This window comes from Thunnus thynnus, chromosome 14 (assembly GCF_963924715.1).
Source record: "Thunnus thynnus chromosome 14, fThuThy2.1, whole genome shotgun sequence".
Taxonomy (NCBI): domain Eukaryota; kingdom Metazoa; phylum Chordata; class Actinopteri; order Scombriformes; family Scombridae; genus Thunnus; species Thunnus thynnus.
In genome coordinates this window covers 7,897,922-7,920,961 of record NC_089530.1, presented here as the reverse complement: position 1 = coordinate 7,920,961, position 23,040 = coordinate 7,897,922, and the positions used below count along the sequence as shown (strand labels likewise).

Sequence of the window (23,040 nt, the reverse complement as noted above, 5' to 3'; positions counted from 1 at the left end):
AAACTTTTTAATGCATTTTTGCACTAAATGGCTGTGTGGGCACACTGTGGATTTTGGCCCTCATCACTCACATTGAAAACACATTTAAAGGGGATCTTTTAATATTCGGTATGAACAGGAGGGATGATTACGGTGAGGAAAACCTCTTTCACTGTTCATATGGACACTTGACCGTTGTTTTAAGCCAGACAGAGAAAATTGTGAACCTGTCCTTTAGTGGCTCAGAGTCACTCTTCACACCAGTTGGTGGAGGCAAAGCACCATCTCGCTGTTTGCCAACAGCCAAATGACACCACGAAGTAGAGGGAGGACGACTACGACATGTCGTAAAATTCAGTTAACAACAGCTAAACCGAGATGGACGCTGCTACAGACGCCTGACAGTTGTATCCTCATTGTTGTATCTGAAATGTGTATGTAGTGACGCCAGGCTTCGGCACACAGGGGTTGTGAAAATGGAGGCCATGGAAGACGATAGTTTGGACATAAAAGACGACCACAATCACAACTACTGTGCGAGCAGCAGCAGCAGTAAAGTACGCTCGTATCTGAGCAGCCAGCTGTCGGTCCCGCAGCCAGTCTGTCCGGCGCTGCCGGGAGGAGAAGCGGGGTCCCGAAGGGGGAAGCTGCGGTCCGGCAGCAGCACCGCTGCAGGGTCAAAGTTCGTGGACTCGGATTCAGGCAGTGAGAGCAGCGAGGTCAGTGAGACGGACTGCTCGGCTGCACCGGCCGCTGTCGAGGGGAAATTCACCCTCGACTCGACTTCCAAGTTCCGTAAGTTGGCTTTCCTGCAGGGCCTGATGTCCTGGCCCGGCCTGCTGCTATGTGACTGATGCTCCTGTCTGCCAGGGCCTTTAAATCAGCTACAACCAGCTGCCTGATGGGTCAATAACCTGACCAGCTGTCCTCTTTTCTTCCCCCTCAGTTCTGAATGCAATGGCTGTAGAAGACTACCGGAAAAACCACTGGCCAAACCTGGAGAAGGCAATCGACCGTCTGCTGATTCAGAACCCCACAGACCACATCTCTGTTTCATATGCACAGATATACAGGTGAGGCACAGCTGGAGTTGACAGTAATTATACACACAAGACGTAGGTGCGAGGCTGTTAGAAAGCAAGTAAAGCCTGCACACGTACTCAAAAATAATAATAACATATTCTGAGGTATAAACAATGGTATAGTTTCATATGTCTAGATCAAGACAGCTAGAGTTGCAACGATTAGATGATTACTCAATTTGCCAACTATTTTGATGACGGATTAATCGTTTTGAGTTGTTTTTTAAAGAAAAAATGTCCAACTTTTCTGATTCCAGCTTTTACAATGTGAATATTTTCTGGTTTCTTTAGTCTTCTGTGACAGTAAACTGAATATCTTTGGGTTGTGGACTGGTGGTCGGGACAAAACAAGATATTCAAGGACATCACTTGGGCTTTGGGAAACAGCGATTGAAAATTTTCAATTTTTTAAGACATTAATCAATTAAGAAGAATATAATCAACAGAATAATCGCTATTGAAAATAATCCCCAAAGCCCTAAAGACAGACAGCACAGGTAAAGGGATGTTAAAAACACACAGGATGTGGACCAGATTTGCCAAAACAACTTTATCTGTAGATTTGAGTTGTTCCATAAAGTTGTCACATGTATCACTTACACTTTGTTATCTTAAACCAGAAATGCTGATTTTCTTTACCTCTCTGATTTCCTCTTTCACTGTTTTTTTTTCTAGTTATGTCTACAAGTGTGTTTGTCAGCAGCACTCTGAGCTGCTCTACAATGATTTGACATCCAAAATAACAAGTCATCTACAACAAGTTTCCACCCAACTACAAGTAAGAGAAAAACTGACACCAGCAAATGCAAGAAAATTACTACATAATACATAAAGAGACTATTACATGGACTAATGCTTTTGTTATTTTGTTTCCAGGCCAGCCCACCCGAAAACTTCATTGAGACCTTCAATGTTGCGCTGACTCAATACACAGCTTCTCTTCAGTGTATAGTTCCTGTATTTATGTACTTGGTAGGCATCTTTTTAAGTAGTATTTTTGTGAAATAACTGTTGTAAAACCTACACAGAACTTGGACTATTATATTAAGCATTCATTGGGTATTATTCATCTTCAATTTTTGCAAAAACTCTTGTCATTTTCAGAACAAGTTCTACATCGAGTCAAAGCTGAACAGAGACCTAAGAGAGGATCTGATGAAGCTGTTTGCTGATCATGTTGCAGAAAAACATGTCAACACACTGATGCGTGAGTACACTTCTTCAGTTTATCAGGATTCGTGTGTCAGGATGTGGCAGTTGCACTAAAAGATTTGATTCCTGGCTGTGAGAAATGACCTCTGAGACATTTTGTGCTTTTTCTTCCTTCTAGCTCTTCTCATTAAAGCTCATTCCATGCCGTTTGAAGTGCAGCCATCAACAATGGCTAGTGTGGTTAAAGGCCTCTACAGCCTCCGACCAGGTGAGCCGTGTGTGTGTGTTTGTTACTGCTTTTGTTTGAATGAGATATTTTAATATTATGCGTTTCTCTGCTTTTTTACCTTCACCACAGCAAACGAACATGATTCCTAAATTGTCCCTTTTCCCTCTTTTAGAGTGGGCCCATTTAGCTCCAGCTCTCTTCTCCGGATTTATTCCACAAATCAACCCTCCTGCTGTGGAATCTCTGCTGTCCGACTATGCTGCTCACGACCAGAAGCTGCAGATGGAGCTCTCCATGAACGGATTTCCAAGGTAAGTTTTGCGAGGCTGCGATCTCACAGCTGCTTTCATAATATAACCCGAACATTTGGGCTTGCACTTTACTTTAAATGACTGATGGATTCTCTCCCTGTTTTCCAGAGGGGACCAGTCTCGCAAGCGGGCCAGCGATGACTCCTGATAGGAGGGTCCAGCATCAGAACTATTACTGTGCCTCCTACATCTTTATCACATGTTGGCTCACTGCACTAGGTACAATGTTAACAATGTGTCAGTTTCATCTCTCTCGACTCAAGGTCACTAAACACTGTGAAGAGCAAAGATAACATGACGTTGAGCAGAATCTACCGCACTAAAAAAAACACAGAGTTGCATACGATGCTCTCCTCTGTGACTCTGATGCACCCAGCTTCAGTATTTGTGGAGACGCCGCCGTGGGCGTCGAGATTCATGTTTTCCTCATTTTTCAGAGTGCCTTTAATGGTTCTGATTGGGTATCCTAATCGAGGGATAGGCTGATAATGGGTATTTCATTCCTAACCTTTAACATAGACGTGTCTTGCGTCGTTTTGATAAGACTGGGCTAATTAAGACTTTCTACTGCTGCTGCTAATAACACTGTCCATGTGTTAATACTACAAATCTCCTGGTTTCACCCACTGTGTCTGTAACTACCGGGGCTTCACTCGACTCAAACGAGTGTGGGAACAAGGGGAACTAAGTCATTAGACCTCAACTATGATTCTCTTCTTCATGTTGCCTTTACTGTGTTGGTAAACCGGATTGTATTTTCCAGTTCCGCCAAAGAGGACTTGCCGTTGTTTTTTTTTTGTTTGTTTTGGGTTGTTTTTTTTTCTTCTTTTACAGCGCATTGGATTCAAGCTGACATTGTTAATGTTGTATGCTGTCTGAGTCACTGAGCCAATTTTTCTACTAACAAGTTTTAAGCTTTGGTTGACACATTTCTTTGTTAGATTCAAGTAAAATCATAATTTCAAACATAATTTCTGTTCGTTTTTAGCCTTGCAGGTAGGAAGGACAGGGATTGCCACGTAGGACATTAAACCGAGTGCCAGAAAGCTCAGACAAACACAGAAAAGTATTTGAGAATTTCTTAATTATACTTCAGTTTGTCTGACAACTTACCTGCATCATCCCTTAACTGTACATATATTGAACCCAAGGCTTCAGAAACTTCACCAAACAAATTATATGCAAATGTTTGGCCCAAGGTCTGGCACACTTGTACATTAAATGTTTCTAACATGTATAGCTTGTTCATGATGTAAATAGTTTTTGTCTTTGCAGTGTGGTCGGCGTACACTAGCTTTTGTCACAGATGCATTTTTGTTTAACGATTCACTTGAACAGAAGGATTTGATACAAGCTCTTACACTGTTTTAAGTGTGATTTAGATGCTCAGGCTTGCTTTTCGTTTCTGTCTGTGGGTCTTGGAAATGGTTCTCATTGTCTATCAAATACATTAATTTTATTAATCATGGGACACGGGGATGAATTTATTTTCCACTCTTTGCAGATTTACTGCTGGGTGAAACTATGAAATTGTAAATGAAGTCAAATAAAATCAGAATCACTGCAGATGCCAAACACTGGATGTATTATGTTACTTTCTGAGATTTTTTTTTTTCTTTAACGTGCTGCAAAAAATATCAATGTTAACACAACTGTGAATAAAATTCCACTTGGCTCAAATGCTGTTTCAGAAATCTCTTGCACAGAAATATTTTTTTCCAAAAACCAATAAAATCCTTGACCCTGCCAGATGTTTTAGCATTTAAGGAAACCACCAGCATTTCTTTACAGTGCATCACACACACACACACACACAACACAGTGCTTTGAAATTGATTATTGCTGTTAATCTGCTGTGTTAACATTAGTGTGCGAGAGGCTCAGCAAGGGGCTTCTAATTCTGTAGGACGGAGGTCTCTGACGGACCACTGGAGGTGGAATCCCTTTACAGCACGCATCCACTGGCCAATGAGCAGGGGAGCCACCCAGACACATGGGCCAGGCCTCCCCAAAATAACCTGAGACTACTGCACTGACAAATGTTGCTACGTTTACTGGTGACAGGTTACCCTAGCTACTCGGCTCCATATTTCCCTGTAAACTCGAAGGTTAACTCCTGTGCAAGGAAACCGGGAAGGCTGGACAGCTGCCTGTGTCCAAGATTTCCCCGGGTGGCAGCAACCGGATGACCAGAATCTCCCTGTTTGAGCACAGGTGCATTCTGAGGATTTATCAGTCCTTTCACAGGGGCCAGCAGGGTTTATTCTGAAGGTAAAACACACCATCCCCTAATTTGATTGTTGTTCACAGTGTCCTTATGATAGTCTTTTGGCATCAGCCTCATATGCTGTGTATAGCCTCAGAAAATCTCTGACATTGAGCCTCAGACAGGCTATTTTTATTTGACAGTGAATGTTCTGCTCCTATTTAATTTAATTATCTCAGCCTGCATGGATGTGTGCTGCTGTGCTTAACCACAGGCCTGTTCATCTGTGTGGGCTGTTTAACGGCATGTTATCTCACTCAGCAGTGTATCATTTATGATAATCAGAGTTCTGTTTGTGTAATTTGATTTATGATTGTTGTGACTGATCAAAATTACGATAACAAGGGCGCACAGGATGAGGGGGACTGCTTTTTTTTGATTTTCTTCATGTAAACTGACCCCTCGCTATTATTAGATATGACTTGGTGGGCTTGGAGCCTGTTTGCAAAGGATTAATGTACACAACAGCTGCAGCTTCAGGTCTGTTGGAAGGGCATTGCTGCCTCTCTTAATTGCGCTGATTTGAGTGTCAGTAGCATATGTGTACCCTATCTTATGTCTGTATTCAACAACTTGCTCATGCCTAGGGTCAAAAAGTTGTGAAAAGACTAAACGTAATATAGGTGTTGGCCTGGGGTGGAGAGGGGCGAAAAAGCCTGCATGTATCCCATCAGATCTGGTGTCAGTGCATGAACCTGATAGCCTGTCGAGGCAAGAGGAAGGCTGAAATTAGGCTAAAATAAAAAGCTATTTTTACCAGATAACTCCTGCTTTTAACTACAGCCTCTGCATTCGTGTTCTATCTTTGCACCAAATATTTAACATGAGATTGTTCATTGTGCATTTCTAAGTGCATATCATATGTTTGAAAAATACACTTCTTGCAGTTTTTATTACATCTAAATATGTTAAAAGATGAAAACAAGATATTTATTTTTATTTATTCTCCAATGTTACACTCCATGGTTCCATTAGTCATTATTCCTTTAGTTAGTTACTTAAAGGTCCATAAGAAATGTCAGTGACTTAAAGAACCATACATGGTTTTGCATGTTTTTTCCAATTTACTACAAATTTCATACACCTCACATTACTGTTTATCTTACCATAAGTTTATATATTGATGTTCTATCTTCCAGACAGCTACTGGTTCCAGTTACTTTCTGTCCAGCATGAAAATCAACTTTTAGAGATCCTGAGACATTCATGAAAAAGGTAAGCATGCAGTGAAGATTTAGTTTCCTTTATTTTTTGTCAATTAGGTTATTGCACAGTAAATCAGTAGCAAATGGAGTGTTGGTTTCAAGAAATCAATTGAATTGTCATATGTGTTAAAATGCCAGCAGTTTGTATCATACAATAAAACCTTGGGCCCTGGCTGCTCTCCAGGCAATGTGGATACACTATACAGTCACGTCATGTTACATACAGTAAAAACAAGTACAGAGTACTTGAGAAAATTAAATCAAAGAATTGAGAGTCGACTGCCAAACAGCAACTCTTTTAATGCAAGAACTTACCAAATTTTCACAATGTCCCTCTTTGTCTTAAATTCTCGGATTCTATGGAGGTTAATTTTAAACCTATTCTGACCTACCTGTGATGGAGGTAACTATCTTAAAACCTATGGTATGTGTATTTTCCAACACAAATGTAATTGAATGCCTTGTGATCATTTCCCCAGCATGCAAGAGAACAACATTGACCAGTCACCATCACTCTCTCAGCTCTTAAGGGAGAGCTACCTTGCAGAGGCCAGAGCCCAGCAGCGCCACAGCGAGATGAGCCGCTCAGATGCTTCTTCTGCACGCCTTCAGATCTATGGGTCACTCAAAGGAAAGGCTGAGGACTCTGGGGGCCACAACGACCCCCAGTCACCAGACCTGTCAGCCTTCCTCAGCCAAGAGGAGCTGGATAAGAGTGTCAACCTGGCCCGACAGGCCATCGGACATGAGTCACATGAGGAGAGGGCAGAGGTCAAGGCCTCTGTCACACCATCAGCCGCCTCTAACATCTCCTCAGCTTCTTCCTCTACACCCCCTTCTGTTCCCTTCACTAACCTCTCTCCTGCTCCCTTTGCCGAACCCTCCACTGTGCCCTTCACACAGCCAGCCCCTGAATTCAAAGAACTGCCAGCAACACACACAACATTCACAGCAGAAAGAAAGATGCACAAGGCCTCCACACAGCAGGACAACATGGTAAGGAGCAGCAGGGACTCCAGTGAAGGATTCAATGACTTGAACAGGTCAGCAAGGAATGCCCCATACGGTCCGGAGACCCAGTCCAAGAAGGAGTTCCTCAACAAGGCAGCAGATTTCATTGAGGAGCTCTCCTCTCTCTTCAAGGCCAACAGCTCCAAACGGGTACGACCAAGGGCATGCAAAGCCCACAGGAGCAGGGTCCAGAACAAGAGCCAGAACGACGGGGCAGTTTATCCCCTCAGCTCAGACAACAGAGAGCGCTGTGTCATGGCCACGGAGGCGGAGAAGGAGGGACCTAGCCCTGCTGTTAGCCACCAACCAGAGGTCCAGCTGGACTCTGGGACTGAGCATGTGGAGTTTCAGGACTGCAGGATTACTGAGGAGCTGCAGCACAACTCAGTTTGCCAGGAGGCAGAGGAGGCTGGAAGCTGTGCCCTGACAGAAACTCCCTCCTACCCAGCAGAGCCTGTGTGCGAGCCTCCTCATTTCATCCAGAAACTGAAAAGCAGGGAGGTTCCTGAGGGCAGCAAGGTCCAGTTAGACTGCATTGTAAGAGGACTCCCAGTGCCTGAAGTCCGGTAAGGAAAACCCCAAACAGTCAACCTGACTGACAGTTTCCATTCTGGTTGTTGCTAAGATGCCTGATTATAGTTGATTTCTTAGTTTTCATAACATACAGTACTTACTGCTTTCAGGATTTTATTCTGCATTTGTCTCATTGTAAATCTAATATTTGATCAAGCTAAAAGTCCAGTGTGATGTCAGCATAATAGTTTATGTCTGTGACAATACGTATATATATGTATATGTATATATATGTGTGTGTGTGTGTGTGTGTGTGTGTGTGTATACATACATTATATGTATACATATATACATATATGTATACATATATGTATACATACATATATATGTATACATATATGTATGTATATACACATATATGTATGTATATGTATGTATACATATATACATAGACACACATATATGTATATGGGTCATTTGTTTGATTAAATGATGAAATCATTTTAGAACTGCATTGTCCATGCTCTTAAAAAATATATATGTACAGACATACAGTTTACAATTATCACAAACAAAATTATCACATGTATGTCGTCTGAAACCAATATATATCTGTGGCACTTATGTCGGCTGATAAGTAGCAAGAAATTGCAGTACAGACATGCCAAAGATATGTTTAAAATAATTTAGTCACAGTATTGTTGTAAGATAGTTTGTCCACCAGAGAGCACTGTTTATTTTGTGACTATAAAATGTTCTGTACATATCTTGGTCACTATTCTTTAATAACCATATTTAAGGGATCCTTATTTTTATCAACAGTGATATTAGTATCAGCCTTTATAATGTTATCACATTTTTTTCCTTTCTCAAATATCAATATTGGCCCTTTAAAATCCAGTATGGGTCAGGCTCTAGTTATACACAGGTTGGACACACCTTCCCATCCCCTTGAATGAGAAAGTGTGTCCAAACTTTTGACTGGTACTGTACATTGTTCAAAAAACACAGTAGCCCACAATGTGAGCCACGACCTGCTGTGTCTGAGCCTCAAATAATACTGAATATTACTTCAAGAAGTGTAAATTCAGATGAAATTATAAAGTTTTTTCCTCTGAGATCCTGAGATGATAGTCAACAGCTTACTCTAAGTGGTGTGAGTGTGTGTTTATGTAAATGCGTGTGTTGTTAGGTCATCGGGATTATATCTGTGACAAATATTAATCACAGTAAGCTTTCTGTTGTTCTTAAGAAGAATACCAGTAGGTTATTATCTAAATAGTGCCATCTAAATCATTCCTCATCAACAGTCAAAATGTGCCAAAATATGAGTGCCTCTCATTCCATTTAGGGAACCTTTGTTATGGTAGTAAAGTAGAATAAATGTTGAAAATCAACATGACAATACAATACTCACCAATTAACACTGTTCTTAATGGTATGTTTTATGTGTGTGTGTGTGTGTGTGGTAGTTTTGTTGGATTTGTTGTAAAATCCTGGCTGGACATGCAGTTTTCCTCCAAGGACAACAAAGCCTTGGACTGAAGTGAAGCTGAGGTGTCAGACTATAGGGGCCATGGGCTTGTTAGTCCTACTGAACATTGTTGCGCCACTAACATATACTTGTCTGGGGAGAATGTAGCTCTCTGCCATTTTTAGACCGGACTGGCACAGCGAGCTGTAGTCGCCTCAGATAATGGAACCGACTGAGCTCTTGAACATGCAGCAGAGTTTGGTGAGATGATTTATTCAGTTGTTATTTGGTGGATATTTTTATATGGTTTCTTTGCTTGGTGCTTCCTTTCAGTCCCAGTCTTTTGCAAATGTACAGAGACTTAAGTCCTGTGTCAGTATTTTGTTCTCAGCGTCTTAGTTAAGTGTGTTTAAGTTTGACTCTTATATTGTACATTCAGCTGACATGAAGCGCTTTATATTGACCTTATTGTGATCTTGTTTTTCCTGCCCATGTAGCTACTGTGTGTGTGACTATGACTTAGAAGGGGTCGAAATAGAATTGTCAGGTTCATATTTCCCATCAGTTTGCAATGGTGTACTGTCTCTGGTGTGTCAGGGTATAGCATTGTGTGTATTCTGTGTCTATGTTTAGTGTTGTGCATATGTGATTGGGTCAGTCAGAGCTCCCAGGCTTCAGAGGGAATCTCCTCTCTGGTTCTGAACTCCAGAGGGAAAATAGCCCTGACAGGTGCAGATGGCGGGGGCTTTGCCACACAGACCAGACATCTTCTCTACTACTCATGCTTTCAATTTAGACCCTTACTCACTAGAAATGACATAGCTTGCTTCAAGCAGAACATAGACGGCATATTCCAGCAGCCTCTCCTGAGAACTGATCTTCAGTGTGGCTGCGTGTTTTCACTGGACACCAGAAAATGAATTTCTCCCCGTAGATCAGCCACAGATTTTAGATTTGGGAGATCACTGAATTAGTCTGCGTACTGATTTGAAAACATCATATCATATCCACAGCTTGATGACAGCACTGGTTATGATTTATGGATGTGTGATTATGTCTTGCCAGAGAGTAACACATCACCTCATTCCTGTTTGTTTATTGGCTGGATTTTTATAAAGGATCAAGGCCTCATCTGCTCAAAATAGACGTGGTCTGACATAGAGGCTGCTGCACATGTTGCTGGTCGGTACAGGGAAAGTTAGAGGTTCACTATTATAGTTTTACACTGAATAAATAGACTGTTGCCAGCTGAAACTCCAATTCAATAGATTTTACTAAATAGGACTAATGGCAGGTAGGATGTTTTTCATTCATCCATCATGTTTTAATGTGATTTTGTCTATTTATCCTAATTTGACAGCCTACACTGTACATTAGAATATTGGAGACAAAATGATTAGGTAGGTAGGTTGTGGATTGAAATCAAACCTGACATTTGTAACTTATTGTTTAGCAAAAAAACAAAACAAAACAGACTTTTGATTAGGGTTTTAAGACACTGACCATGTAATCATAATACCCTGGTTTGAGTCTTTCCAGGGACTTAATTCAGGGTATCTGCAGATCTTGAAAAATCACTTCCCTGAAAAAAGGCGTTAGAAGGTATTAAAAAGTCTTAAATTTCATTCACTAATGTGAATATTTTTTCTTGCCAGCTGTAGACAGCAACATTAGACATACATCTATAAAGGACATCTGAGCCTGGTTCTGCTTTCTATGTGGCATTGAAAAGGTCTTAAAAGTCATTAATCTGGTAAACACTGCATGTCACCCTGCCATCTCTTTCTCCCCTCATTTCCTTTCTACTCTCTACTGTCTAATAAAAATCCCCACTTGAAATGAAAAACTGACTTTCTTAAAAAGGTTTTTAAAGTAATAAACTTTTCATCAACACTTTAGATTCATTGTGTTGTGCTCAACATCAACAGTGTGTTGAGATGGCCTCTAAACTGGCAAGGCATGCTGGTATTGCTTCTTGTCTTACAGGGAAAGGGATATGGCCTTCTCATCGAAACGTTTTCCTCTTGGCCTGCATAACTCTACTGAATGGCACAAGGCCAGAAGAACTATTAGGAAACAAGGAACGACACCACATGGTGCCAGCCTCATAGAAACAGTGGCAGAAGGTTAATAGAGGACTGTATAAAGAGGACTGTGTAAAAATGGGGGGTTTAATAGATCTACAAATTGATCTACAAGATTGAGCATAAGTTGCCCAGAGTTGCAGTTACACATGGTCACTCTCAGCATTATTTCAGTATAAATACACACAACCAGCCAATCTATCTCCACTTTGCTGGTGCTCGGAAAGAGATGACCATCTCTTTTTTTCTTTTTTTTAAAAATTGCTACTGATTGTGCCACAACTGCACAGCTGGAGGATATTCTGTAAATCTTTCTTTTTGCGTTTCCAGAAGTAGAGAAAAGTACATGATACAGCTACTCAGTTACTGAAATGAGAGCATTTTTATTTTATTACTTTCCACCCCTAACTATGAGTCATTTTGTTTTGGTTGTAATACATTTCATGCATAAAAGGCATCAAACCAAATTAATTTGTACAACATTCATTTTTTTATTTCTGAAGCATTTCTCAGAAAGGTTACAGAAAACATTAAATCCTACTTCAGGAAGCTATATTTTGAATTGCAGGTGGTTTTGTGAGGGCAAGGAGTTGGAGAACAGCCCTGACATTCAGATCATCACCAACGGTGAGCTGCACTCTCTGATCATTGCTGAGGCATTTGAGGAAGATACCGGACGTTACTCCTGCTTTGCATCTAATTTCTATGGCACAGACTCCACATCAGCTGAGATCTACGTTGAAGGTGATTCTTGCATTTCCTTCTTCCTGACTAGACACCTTCACAGGGTCATGTAAAGCACTGTTAGTGACTTGTTTGTTCGGTCCTATAGGTGCGTCCTCTACAGATTCTGAGGGGGAACAGCACTTTGAACATGTAGTCCAGTGAGTTTTTACTGTATTGTCATTAACACCTTTTTCAAAAATGAATCTTAGTTACTTTATTGCAATGCTAAACGAGACCATCTCACCATTCTTCCCCCTGCGATTTTGAAAGGCTGCAGAGAAAACAACCAAACTCAGCTCCATCTTTACCTCCATCAAGCCAAACTCTTCCTGAAGAAGCTGAAGACTCTCTGTCACCTCAACCTACAGCAGCCACTGAAGAACCAGCAGAGGAACTTTCCTCTCTGCCAACTAGCCAAATAGTCCAAGAACCTCTTCTACCAGTCCAGACAACAACCACTGTACTTCCAGTCCCAGAGATTTCTAAAGTATCTCTAGCATCCACAGCTCACCCTGCTCAGGAGGAGACAGCAGCGTTACCTGTGCAGGTCTTCCCTGTTTCACCGCCAAGCGATACAGAAGCCCAGGAGGTGTCAACATCCACCACAGTCACATCCACACTGCAGCCAGTGCAGACAGCTACGTCACTGCCTTTAAACTCAGTGATCTCGACTGTGTTGCCTGTCCAGGCAGCTCCAACACAAACACCCCAACCTGAGGTAGAACAGCTAAAATGTTTCCTTCTGCTACATTTTTTTCAATTATTAGTTCTGTATATTTTGATCAATATGTCCTCTGTGGGGTTTTTTTTTGTTTGTTTTCAGATTCAAACCTCTAACCCAAACTTTCTGCAAGGATTGAACGGGCAACCAATAATGGCTGCCCCTGTATTCACAAAGGTAGAACTGCCTCAAAAGGATGTACTGTATCCGGTCTGCTACTGACTATTACATGTTTACTGATGTATCGTACACCCTATGTTATCACACTAGAGCCTGCAGGACCTCCTTGCGTCAGAAGGCCAGCTGGTGGTGCTAGAGTGCCGTGTGAAAGGAGTGCCATCACCCAGAGTGGATTGGTACCAAGAAGGAAAATTAATTGAAGACTCTCCTGATTTCAGGATCCTACAGAAAAGTAAGCTACATGTCTCAATCGTGTGCTACACTCATAAGAGAAATACATATTTGCTTTGTGTATTTTTTTTAGGAAAGTTGCGTCTTTTGTAAATGCAAACACTCATGATTTTGTGTTAAAATAAAAATAAAATAGCAGTTTCACTCCAGATGCAATTCCACTGTAATGAATAAGAAGCAAGATGAAAAAAATGCAAGAAGGAGCAAAATTTAATGGCTTAATGGCATCTTAAATCAATCCAACTTAATTGGTTTTAATTCAAATGAGTTCCAGAAAGTTCAAAATTGATTTGCCACCAAGTTTCTTGAGAAACAAGAAAATAAAAACACAATGTTGCTACAATAAACATCAACAAATCCCCTCCAGACATATCTCAAGATAATAAAAACACATAAAATGCTTTGAATAATAATTTGTGTCTAGTATGGTCTTTCCACAAAAAAATCTTTACCTACAGAAAAATCCTTAAAATTACATCCAAAATCCACAAATATGCAAATATTGTTGATTTTTTGTAGTTTAGCTGCTGATTTCAGTCTATGTCCATTCTCAGTCTATGTGCACTGGAGGTTTCAAGCTTTCATATAGCATTTGTGTAAGTTGCATATTGGACTATGATTGGCCTAAACTAGTTGTGATGTCACAAATCGTGCTTGTAGATACATACCTGTAACTAGGTTTTAAGGTGAGCACAAAGTTTCCTCCTTCAGCAGATGAATGTGAAAACAGCCCTCCAGTGTCAAATTCTGCACATACATCATTCTGCACAGTGAAGCTCAAACATCCAACTGGAGGAGCAAGAAGCAAAACACATTTTCAAGTGGATGGATCTTGTCTTCAAGTTGCTTGAATTAGTATTTTGGTGCAAAATAAAACCCAAAAAACTGAGTTGACTTTTTAAGATTCATACTTTTCTTCAAAATTAAGTGACTGTTTGTCCATTCAGAGACATAAAAACATTTAGCATAAAAAGTCTCATTAATATCATCCTGTCAAATAGGAACTTTGAGAAGAAAAATGCTGCTATTGCAGTAAAAGATTTTAAGGTTAAGAATGTGTTTACATGCACAAATCATCACAAAACAAGGTGTTGATGCATTGTTGGCATTCCTCTTTGAATATTTGCTGTAGTTGTGGAATTCCTGCAACATAAACATACTTCATACATTTCTTAAGGGAAATTATGAACCCATTGTGGTATATGATCAGTGATACTGAGTTCAGACAGTTTTAAAAATCTGTATTAATAATCATTATTGAACCACTACCTCAAAAATCCTAGTTTATTACAATTTCATAATGATTTTGGTATTCTTTTTCTTTCCAGAGCCCAGATCTCCAGCTGAATCAGGTACATATTTAATTAAATCCTCAACTGTCAAAAATGTAAGTGTTGACTGCAGCTGCCTGTCTGTGTATGATGCTGCAGTGTGTACACATTACTCTGCTGAAGTGTTTATAGTCCTTGGCGGAGGCTCCTGCTCTCGTTTTGTACATAAGCCAGGGCTGCTTTTCCCTGACTCTGGACCTTATACGGTAGTCTCTCATCCTGTGTCGAACCACCATGGCAGATCATTTCAACCTGCATTAGCTTCAGATAGACTCTCAGCCCCGGTGATACAAAGAAACCTCCCTGCTGCAGCGTTTGAAACACGAGTCATGTATCTTTCCTCACTGTATTAAGACTCTCAGCTAGCTGAAATATGATGCACTCGTATCAAACCAACTTGATCATGTGAGTATCACTTTTTTACCATTGCCTCTAGAGGAAATATGCACTTTGGTCATTGCTGAGGTCTTTCCTGAAGATTCAGGGATGTTTACTTGTACAGCAAGCAACAAGTATGGAACGGTGTCCAGCAGTGCAGCACTAAGGGTCAAAGGTAACACTTTCTGTTCCACCTTACAAAAACACGAGCATCATTTCAGTCTTATGTCAATACACTGAATTTACTCTATATCCATCTTTCTGATTCTCTTCAGGCAATGGCAGCAACAGCAACCACATGAGGCCTTTCAGCAGTTCAACGGTGGAGCCCAATCAAATCCAAGAACCTTCCACATCAGATCTCACAGCTTCCACTGCCAATGTCAAAACAGAGGTTACTGTGACCAACAGCATCAAGCCCCACTCCAGCACCATTCGCCTAGATCCACTAGTCTCTAGCTCCTTGCGCCTGGACCCCTTAAACACCAGCACCTTTCATCTGGACCCCCACAGCTCCAGCATGTTGCGTTCAGACTCCCTGCGCACCAGCCTACCCAGTCTAGAGCCCACCAGCCTGACCAGCAGCTCCTACCTGAACTCTCGCAGTGCCAGCACCCCCAGCTTAGATCCTCTCTACCTCCGCCAGGACCCTCCTGGATACAGTGGAGCACGTCCAGAACCACAGAGCAGTGGACAGGTGCTCTCATATCCAAAACCCTTCACTGCCCCACCTGTGGTTGAGCAGGGAATGTCCAGACCTCCACTGACATCGCTTGACACAAGCCCCAAAGTCAAGGAGACCCCAAACCATCAGAATGGGACCCCCATTGTGGTGCCCCTCCCTGACCCACCTCCTAATTCCTGCCTGAAGACAGGCAACCAGACAAACCACAGAGATTCTCGCTCTGGCTCCAGAGTTGGTCTGCGTGTGCACTTCAAACTGCCTGAGGATGAGGAGGATGAACGAAGCGACGAATCCAGTCCGTCTGATGAATATGATGCTCAGGCATTGCTCAGCAAAGAACCACCACCAGTGCTGGCTAAACCCAAACTGTGAGTAGAGCAGATAAATGTATATGTAAATGAATATCAGGAATAGTGTCCTGAAACAACCACAAGGCTGTCAGCGACAATATAGTATAAAGAAAAAAAACATTACTGCCTACAGATTGAGATTTTGCATATGAGTAATGCAAATCATGTCGTTAGTTTGCATTATATCAAAGTGAATTTGATCCTCCTCCTCCACTCCAATTGAATCCTCCTCCTCCTCTGGCTCAAGTAGCAGCTGTAATCAGTCGCAATTCACAATTGAATGCATGCGGACTTCAAATGTGGACGTTCAGGCTTTCCAAAACAAAGGATGGCATTTTCTATTTGTAAGTTCACTTACTAACTATGCAAATATTTCAGGCAATACTGTAAATCTAGTTGAGTGATTTGCTGTTTACAACTGTTTTGTATATGAAATCGTAGGCTTAAACAACAAAGGTAAATATGAAAGTTTGTCACTTACTGTTTACTCTGATTAAATTTACAGTATCTGCTGTTATATGATAAATTTAAGAGACTCCCTATTTAGAATCAAAGCTGAAAGTGTCTGACAGTGTTTTGTTTGCAGGCTTCTTGTTGGTAGCCCATAAAAGGGCAGAGTATTCTTCATGCTGACTTTGGCTCATTCCTGCTTGGGTATACAGCACAGACTTGCTGTAATTTATGAGAGGACTGCTCTGAGCCTCCCCTCATCATCACCATGTATAGTGTCTTTTTTCAGTTGATGCATTATTCTGGTTTTTGCTTGATCGACAGGGACCCAGCTCAGCTCCAGCTTTTGCACAATCAGGTCCTCATGGAGCAGCAGCAGGAGACTGAACCGGTGACCCAAACCCACACCCAGACTCAGTCCCACCCGCCATTACAGATCCAGATCCAGCCCGAGGTCCAAAGCTCCCATGATGGTCGGCTGTGGTCACCCAGAATGCACTCTGAACCTCATCCACCACATTTCCAGCCCTACCTTAACACCACAACGCCCAACTCTGTGTCTCCACTGACCACAGCCCACCCTGCTCCCTCATTGAGCTCTGCTCCAGCACTCAATACGACCTTTTCACCCCTCAACACGTCTCCTGCTCCTCCTTCAAGCTCCCCTCCATCTTTTCCTCAACTGAAGACCTCCTCACTGGTGACCTCTCCTCCTCCTGTGCCACAGCTCAGCACAGCTCCACCTTTCAGTTTAGCACCTGTAACCCAGATGAACACCATCCATGCCTCCCACCTCAACGTGTCTCCTGCAGCTTTTGCCAGAACCACATCCACACCCCAATTTTGCACCCCCTCCGCGCCTAACCTCAGTACAGTCTCCACAGATTCAACCGTGGCCTTACCAGAGATTATATCTCCCGCTCCTCTGCTGAGAAGCACCCATGCTTCCCTCATGAACCTGTCTGCCACCTCGCAAAGCTTCATCTATGCCCGGCCCAAAGAGTTCCTATCCGCCCAGACCTTCTCACCAGTAAGGAGTCCCTCCCCAACAGAATCCCCGGTCCCCCTGCTCCACGAGCTTGCCGCTGAGCTCAACTCCTCTGCAGCCAGCTCCCCAACTCTCCCACCATTCTCCCCAACTCCCAGGATATTACCCACAAGGGTACTCAAGTCTCCCACCAGCCCTCCATCCCTGGTGTCCTCACCCACGCCAGGTTCTGCGCAGTTCTTGAACAGCATGTTTGCCATTCGAGCCCAATCGCCTCCCCAGGCCTCCTCTCCAACCTCCAGCAGCTCCTCTCCTAGCCCCATCCAAAACCCTGTGGCTTTCCTCAGCTCTGTCCTGCCATCCCTGACCCCAAGTCATCCCACCAACTCCATGGGCCTGCCCAGGGGAGCTCCATTAGGGTATGCCCTATCAGACTGAATGCAGTATTCATGAGGTTGGTGACCTGTCACGTTCTAATGCATTTTTTTTGTTTCTTCAGGCTACACAAGAAGGTACCTAAGTTGCGCCCCCCGTCAATCGAAGACATCCGTGAGAGCAAAGAAATTCTCCTCCATGACATTGAGAAAAAGCTTCGATTTAAAGAGGATACTCCAAATTTTGCACATCAACAGGTATTAGATAATCTACAGCTCCGCAGTACTGATTGATCTTCCCTTTTTTTACGTGCTCAACTGCAGCAACATAGTGGTGAATAAATAGGTGGCTAAACATGAAAAAAATAATTCACAGTATTTCTCTTTGCTCAGAAGTTGGGTACTTGGGACTTTACAAATTTATCCCTAAACTATATCCCTGCTCAGTTAGATATTAAACAAATATTTGAATTTAAATGTCAGGAATGACTAGTTTGTTGACATGTTTGGTATGTGATTTTAAACTAACTAACAGTTGCAACCTAGTTTCCAACTGTTTTAAAGATGAAGAAAATATTAACTAATGACTGTGCTGCATTCTCACTTGTCTCCAGATTTCTCCTCACGTATTTGGTTTGAGATAATTGCCACTCGATAGATATAAGACAATGAAATGATCCCTCAGATAATGAGTGACTCGGGGCCAATGAGGAACTTGCATCATATAAGTGCGCTATCAGCAGAGCATCTGTCATCATTCCCCTCCCAGTCATTCATGGTTATTCATCATCGTGTGTCCATGTTCCGTAACAACATGTGCATGCTAATAACAATAGCTTGTTTGCTACCCCATCAGTATTTGTACAGTACGTGTGTGTTTGCTGGTGTTTATCATCCATCCCTATCCTCTCATAGAAGCTGAGTAATGAGGGGAAAACAGCGAGCAGACCCCTTGGACCAAACATTCCTGCTACTGTCATTAACTATGATGAGGTACAAGGATCTTCTCGTCCCAAGCACTGCTTTGCTCGAGGCTGTATGAATTACAATGTTTCAGACTGAGATGAAGAAACTTTCTCTCATATACTTATCTAATTACCATGGTTAATGAATATAGCTAATAAAGCAAACTAATATATAACCTGCACGAATGAGAACATATTTTAGAGTTAGAGTTAAGGAAGTTATGCTCATGAAATGTAATGACTCTGCTATTTACTGAATTCTGGCTAATTCTCCAGTGGTTTCAGTTAACTCATTTTACATTTTTCCCCACTGACGCTTGCAGCCCTTATCTCCTAATCTCATTTTAGATTTTCCCAAAACACCATTATGACATAGTTCTTGTTAACTACACTTTTCAGAATACTCAAGTCACAAACCTGCATATTGGCCTTTCACACTTTAATCATCTGCTTCTATTTTTGCCTCTCTGCTAGCAGGTTGATAAAAAAATAAAAGCTACCTAGAGGTTCTTAATATAAGTCAGTTAAATCAGGTATCAAAACAGGTGCTTAAATGTCTAGAAATTATTTTTTCTTCAACTGTGTTTATCTTCTTCTCTGTTCTCTGTTTTACCCTCATAGTCTTTTTTTTTTGGTTGGATAAACATTTTTTCAGGAGTGATACTATCAGACAGATGCCATTGCATGATCTTTACCATTATGTGGTATAAAGTCACAATATATACCTTTTTGTTTTAAGATCTGAGTTTTGAATTGTAACTTTAATACCACTGCTGCTACATGGTGAATAGCTGCATGTTGTCTCATGTTCCTGATTATTGCTTGTTGCTTATATGTAAAATATACGCATGTTATCATAGTCACACATTTCTTCATTTTTTTTTACCAGAAAAATTTTGTGTAGTTGCGATTACTTTTATGTAGTGGTTTTCCTTTCCCAGGAGTACAAAGTGTCCAGTTTTGAGCAGAGACTAATGAGTGAGATTGAGTTCCGTTTGGAGCGAACACCAGTGGAGGAGTCGGATGATGAGGTGCAGCATGATGACGTCCCCAGGGGAAAATGCATTGCACCCATATTTGACAAGAAACTTAAGAACTTCAGAGCCATGGAAGGCGTGCCTGTCACTTTCTCATGTAAAGTAGTTGGAATCCCTCTTCCAAAGGTGAGAGGTCAACAACTGTGCTGTGCTGCGCACAAATAACAGCATGATCCTTCACTTTCATTTCTTCAATTAATCATTCACATCTGTGTCTCTCAACAGGTTTACTGGTTTAAGGATGGCAAACAGATCTTGAGGAAAAATGTCCATTACAAGAAGATAAGAGAGGGGGACGGGACCTGTGCTTTACACATAGAGTCCACAACCAATGATGACGATGGCAACTACACCATCATGGCAGCTAATCCACAGGTAATACTTCACACTCAGCTTCCTGTTCATTTGTCAACACCTTCTCCTCAGATGCACAATCTAATTTGCTATTTGATTACTATCAGGGACGAATCAGCTGCTCGGGTCATTTGATAGTCCAAACAGGACCTCCCCGAAATCGACTGACACCTATTCACTCTCAGAGGTGAGCAGGGCTGAGTGTGCAGTGTGATCTGCAGAGGTAAGAAGAATCCCTCTGCAGCACGGGGAACCAGCCATTTATTGCTTTTCCTCCCTGACAATATTTTTGGGATATTGTGCATCTGTCTATACTGAAATACTAACATAAACCACAGACAAAGACAGGAATGTATTAATGTCAAAGTGTGCGTTTGTGTTCCATATCATGCTTTGCTCACCTCTGCATGTTTTCAGGGTGCGAGCCCGCATACAGGAAGTTGAGAGTGAGCAAACGCAGGAGCGCTTTTTTCGGCCTCACTTCCTCCAGGCTCCGGGGGACATGCTAGCTCATGAGGGGAAGCTTTGCAGACTAGACTGTAAGGTAGGTAGCAGGTCAGAGCATGAAGTCAAATTTGTAAAAAAAAAAAAAAAAAAAAATGTAGAATGTGTCCAAGGAGTAGTCCTTTTCGTCTTCTAGGTGAGTGGACTTCCCAACCCAGAGCTGATGTGGTTGGTCAATGGGAGGCCTATCTATCCAGACCTTTACCATAAGATGCTGGTGCGAGAGAATGGCATCCACTCCCTGGTCATTGACCCTCTGACACAGAATGATGCTGGCACATACACCTGCATTGCAAGCAACAAAGCAGGGCAGAGCTCCTTCAGCCTAGAGCTTAAAGTTGTGGGTGAGGACCAGATAAATCAGTGACACTTGACACTCCATGAATAGTTCAGTTATTATGATGACGCCCCATGTGTTGTTTGGAGGTTTCCAGTAATGTAAGGCATTTCCACTTTAGAAAAAGAGATGAAGCATCCTCCTCAGTTATTGGAGAAGCTGCAGAACATGGGTATTCCTGAGGGAGCCCCTGTCAGGCTGGAGTGCCGGGTGGTGGGTATGCCCCCTCCAGTCATCTTCTGGAAGAAAGACAATGACTCCATTCCTAAAACTAAGGACAGAATCAGGTCAGTGGGAGATCTAATGATAAAAAAGTCATGCCTCTTCATTTAGTTGCACAGTACCCTGTACTTTTCCTCCAGAATTTAAAATCTATTTTGAGGTCTTTGAAAATTCTGATGAATTCTCAATTGTGTGTTTATTTCAGCATGCAACAAGATGCCACAGGATATGTGTGTCTCCTTATCCAGCCAACAACAAAAGACGATGCTGGCTGGTACACGGTGTCGGCCAAAAACGAGGCTGGAATTGTATCCTGCACCTGCAGGCTTGACATCTATGGTACTAGCTTCTTGCAATACCTCCATAACTATAATTTCGACATGTGACTCTTTTGTATATAGTAATCCAAGCTGTCCTCCACATCCATCCTGTCCATCCTCAGCTCAGTGGCACCAGAGCATCCCTGCACCCATGAAGAAGGCCCCACGCACAGGCAGCCGCTACGCAGCTCTGACAGGCCAGGGGCTCGACATCAAGTCTGCTTTCCCCACGTCAGAGACCAGCCCCATCCTGTTCGCCAGCTCCCCTCCGGAGGTCATGCTAGAGAGCGAGGAGCTGTGAGAGGTGAACGGTGACCCTCAGGGGGATACGAGAAGAATGATTATCTGGGCAGATGGTCATGTGATTTGTGTGATGCATTTGAAGTGATACATTCAGAATAGAGCAGCAAAGAATTGTTGTGCCACCTGCTAGATGTCATATCTATCAGCACTGATAGTGGGTTTGTCACCATTCCTATTTACTCAAGTCCTATGAGGAGTGTTTCACAATTCACATACAGAAAAATGACAGATTTGCAAAGTCTTAGCTCATGAGCCATCATTGGAGTTGAATTTTGTTCTCTGACCGGTTTGAATGATTCACATTTGTTTTTCTACATTATATTTAGCTATGAAGTTGAGGTTGTTGTTGTTGCTCAATGTTGATGAAACATTAAATTTCAAGTTTCATTTAGTTTAACATCTGTTCTTAATTGTTAAATTTTATTCTCAAGGTGGTACTTGCACCATTTATTTTTATTGAAAAGCATATATACCTGTACTGGTGGTAATAGTTTCTTTTAAACTTTATATAAAAATAGTTAAAATTATTGTTTATTAATAATCAGAGCTAGTTTATAGTAGGTTAATATATATTTGAATGTGCCGTTCAGATCAGTTTATTTAAATGGCTCCATCAAGGCAGGATTATTTAACGTTTAACTAAATTATTTCTTGAAATCCATCACTGGTTCATGTATTTGCACCATGTTTTCATGAGCATGCATGCTGATGGCTGATAGAGATGCAGTACTATATAACTAAACAAACACGTGTCACAGTCATAGTAATAGTCTGCTGTTAGGTGAGTTTCGTTCATGATTTGTAGCTGAAACACTGAAACACTTTCTTTAACTTTTATCGCTTTCAGGTGATTTAATTCATCTTTGTTTTATCTCCTCAGTTGCATCCACAATTCAGGATGCCTTATCAGAGGAAAGAGTCAGATTAGACTAAAAACTCTTGAAAAAGTCACTTGTTTGTTTTGTGGTAAGACAGACTGCTTACACCAAAAAGTCTGTATCCTGCAGAGGTTATTATTGAACTTTAATAGATTTTGATTAAAATGAATTCAAGTCAGTTTGAAAACATATTAAAGAAAAGTTTGAAAGCACATGATGTAAAGTTGCACATTGTAAAATAGTTTTGTCCTTCTCAGAATAAAGTTATATTTATTCAAATGAGTGATGTTTGCTTTGCTGGAACATGTGGTTATAATTCTCTATGGTGCTTGCATAGTATCCCATCTTATAAAGTTTATTGAAAGGTTGATATGTAGAGAATTTTCTTTTTCAGAATATC

General features: G+C 41.6%; 2 protein-coding genes across 3 annotated transcripts; both read left to right on the top strand.

The window, feature by feature from the left end:
* The first annotated feature begins 146 nt into the window (after positions 1-146).
* cacul1 (CDK2 associated cullin domain 1) lies at positions 147-4,447 on the top strand. Its single transcript, XM_067609571.1, has 8 exons — positions 147-774; positions 926-1,052; positions 1,737-1,839; positions 1,938-2,033; positions 2,166-2,268; positions 2,392-2,481; positions 2,615-2,753; positions 2,862-4,447. Exons 1-8 carry the CDS (start codon positions 456-458, stop codon positions 2,899-2,901), a joined length of 1,017 nt encoding a protein of 338 aa, XP_067465672.1. The 5' UTR covers positions 147-455; the 3' UTR covers positions 2,902-4,447.
* Positions 4,448-4,798: 351 nt separating this feature from the next.
* Positions 4,799-22,919, top strand: mypn (myopalladin). 2 transcript variants are annotated; one of them, XM_067609569.1, is made up of 22 exons: positions 4,799-5,024; positions 6,159-6,234; positions 6,704-7,801; positions 11,875-12,050; positions 12,139-12,190; positions 12,303-12,750; positions 12,856-12,930; positions 13,024-13,165; positions 14,493-14,516; positions 14,932-15,048; positions 15,149-15,926; positions 16,683-17,765; positions 17,846-17,978; positions 18,636-18,713; positions 19,627-19,848; positions 19,948-20,097; positions 20,184-20,263; positions 20,494-20,620; positions 20,717-20,924; positions 21,039-21,204; positions 21,345-21,478; positions 21,582-22,919. In XM_067609569.1, exons 3-22 carry the CDS (start codon positions 6,705-6,707, stop codon positions 21,758-21,760), a joined length of 5,469 nt encoding a protein of 1,822 aa, XP_067465670.1. In that variant the 5' UTR covers positions 4,799-5,024; positions 6,159-6,234; position 6,704; the 3' UTR covers positions 21,761-22,919. The 2 variants fall into 2 exon arrangements, with proteins under 2 accessions (XP_067465670.1, XP_067465671.1); XM_067609570.1 differs by lacking the exons at positions 4,799-5,024; positions 6,159-6,234; positions 6,704-7,801; ... (6 more) ...; positions 14,932-15,048; positions 15,149-15,926 and adding an exon at positions 16,109-16,252.
* Positions 22,920-23,040: the final 121 nt, after the last annotated feature.

What these genes read in the sequence shown, in the direction of transcription:
- cacul1 (XM_067609571.1), top strand. Translation starts at nt 456, where the DNA reads ATGGAGGCCATGGAAGACGATAGTTTGGACATAAAAGACGACCACAAT. An exon ending in TCATATGCACAGATATACAG is followed by an intron (nt 1,053 to 1,736) that starts GTGAGGCACAGC and finishes TTTTTTTTCTAG; the next exon opens with TTATGTCTACAAGTGTGTTT. An exon ending in CCTCTACAGCCTCCGACCAG is followed by an intron (nt 2,482 to 2,614) that starts GTGAGCCGTGTG and finishes TCCCTCTTTTAG; the next exon opens with AGTGGGCCCATTTAGCTCCA.
- mypn (XM_067609569.1), top strand. Translation starts at nt 6,705, where the DNA reads ATGCAAGAGAACAACATTGACCAGTCACCATCACTCTCTCAGCTCTTA. An exon ending in CTGCCCCTGTATTCACAAAG is followed by an intron (nt 12,931 to 13,023) that starts GTAGAACTGCCT and finishes TTATCACACTAG; the next exon opens with AGCCTGCAGGACCTCCTTGC. An exon ending in CCTAGAGCTTAAAGTTGTGG is followed by an intron (nt 20,925 to 21,038) that starts GTGAGGACCAGA and finishes TTTCCACTTTAG; the next exon opens with AAAAAGAGATGAAGCATCCT.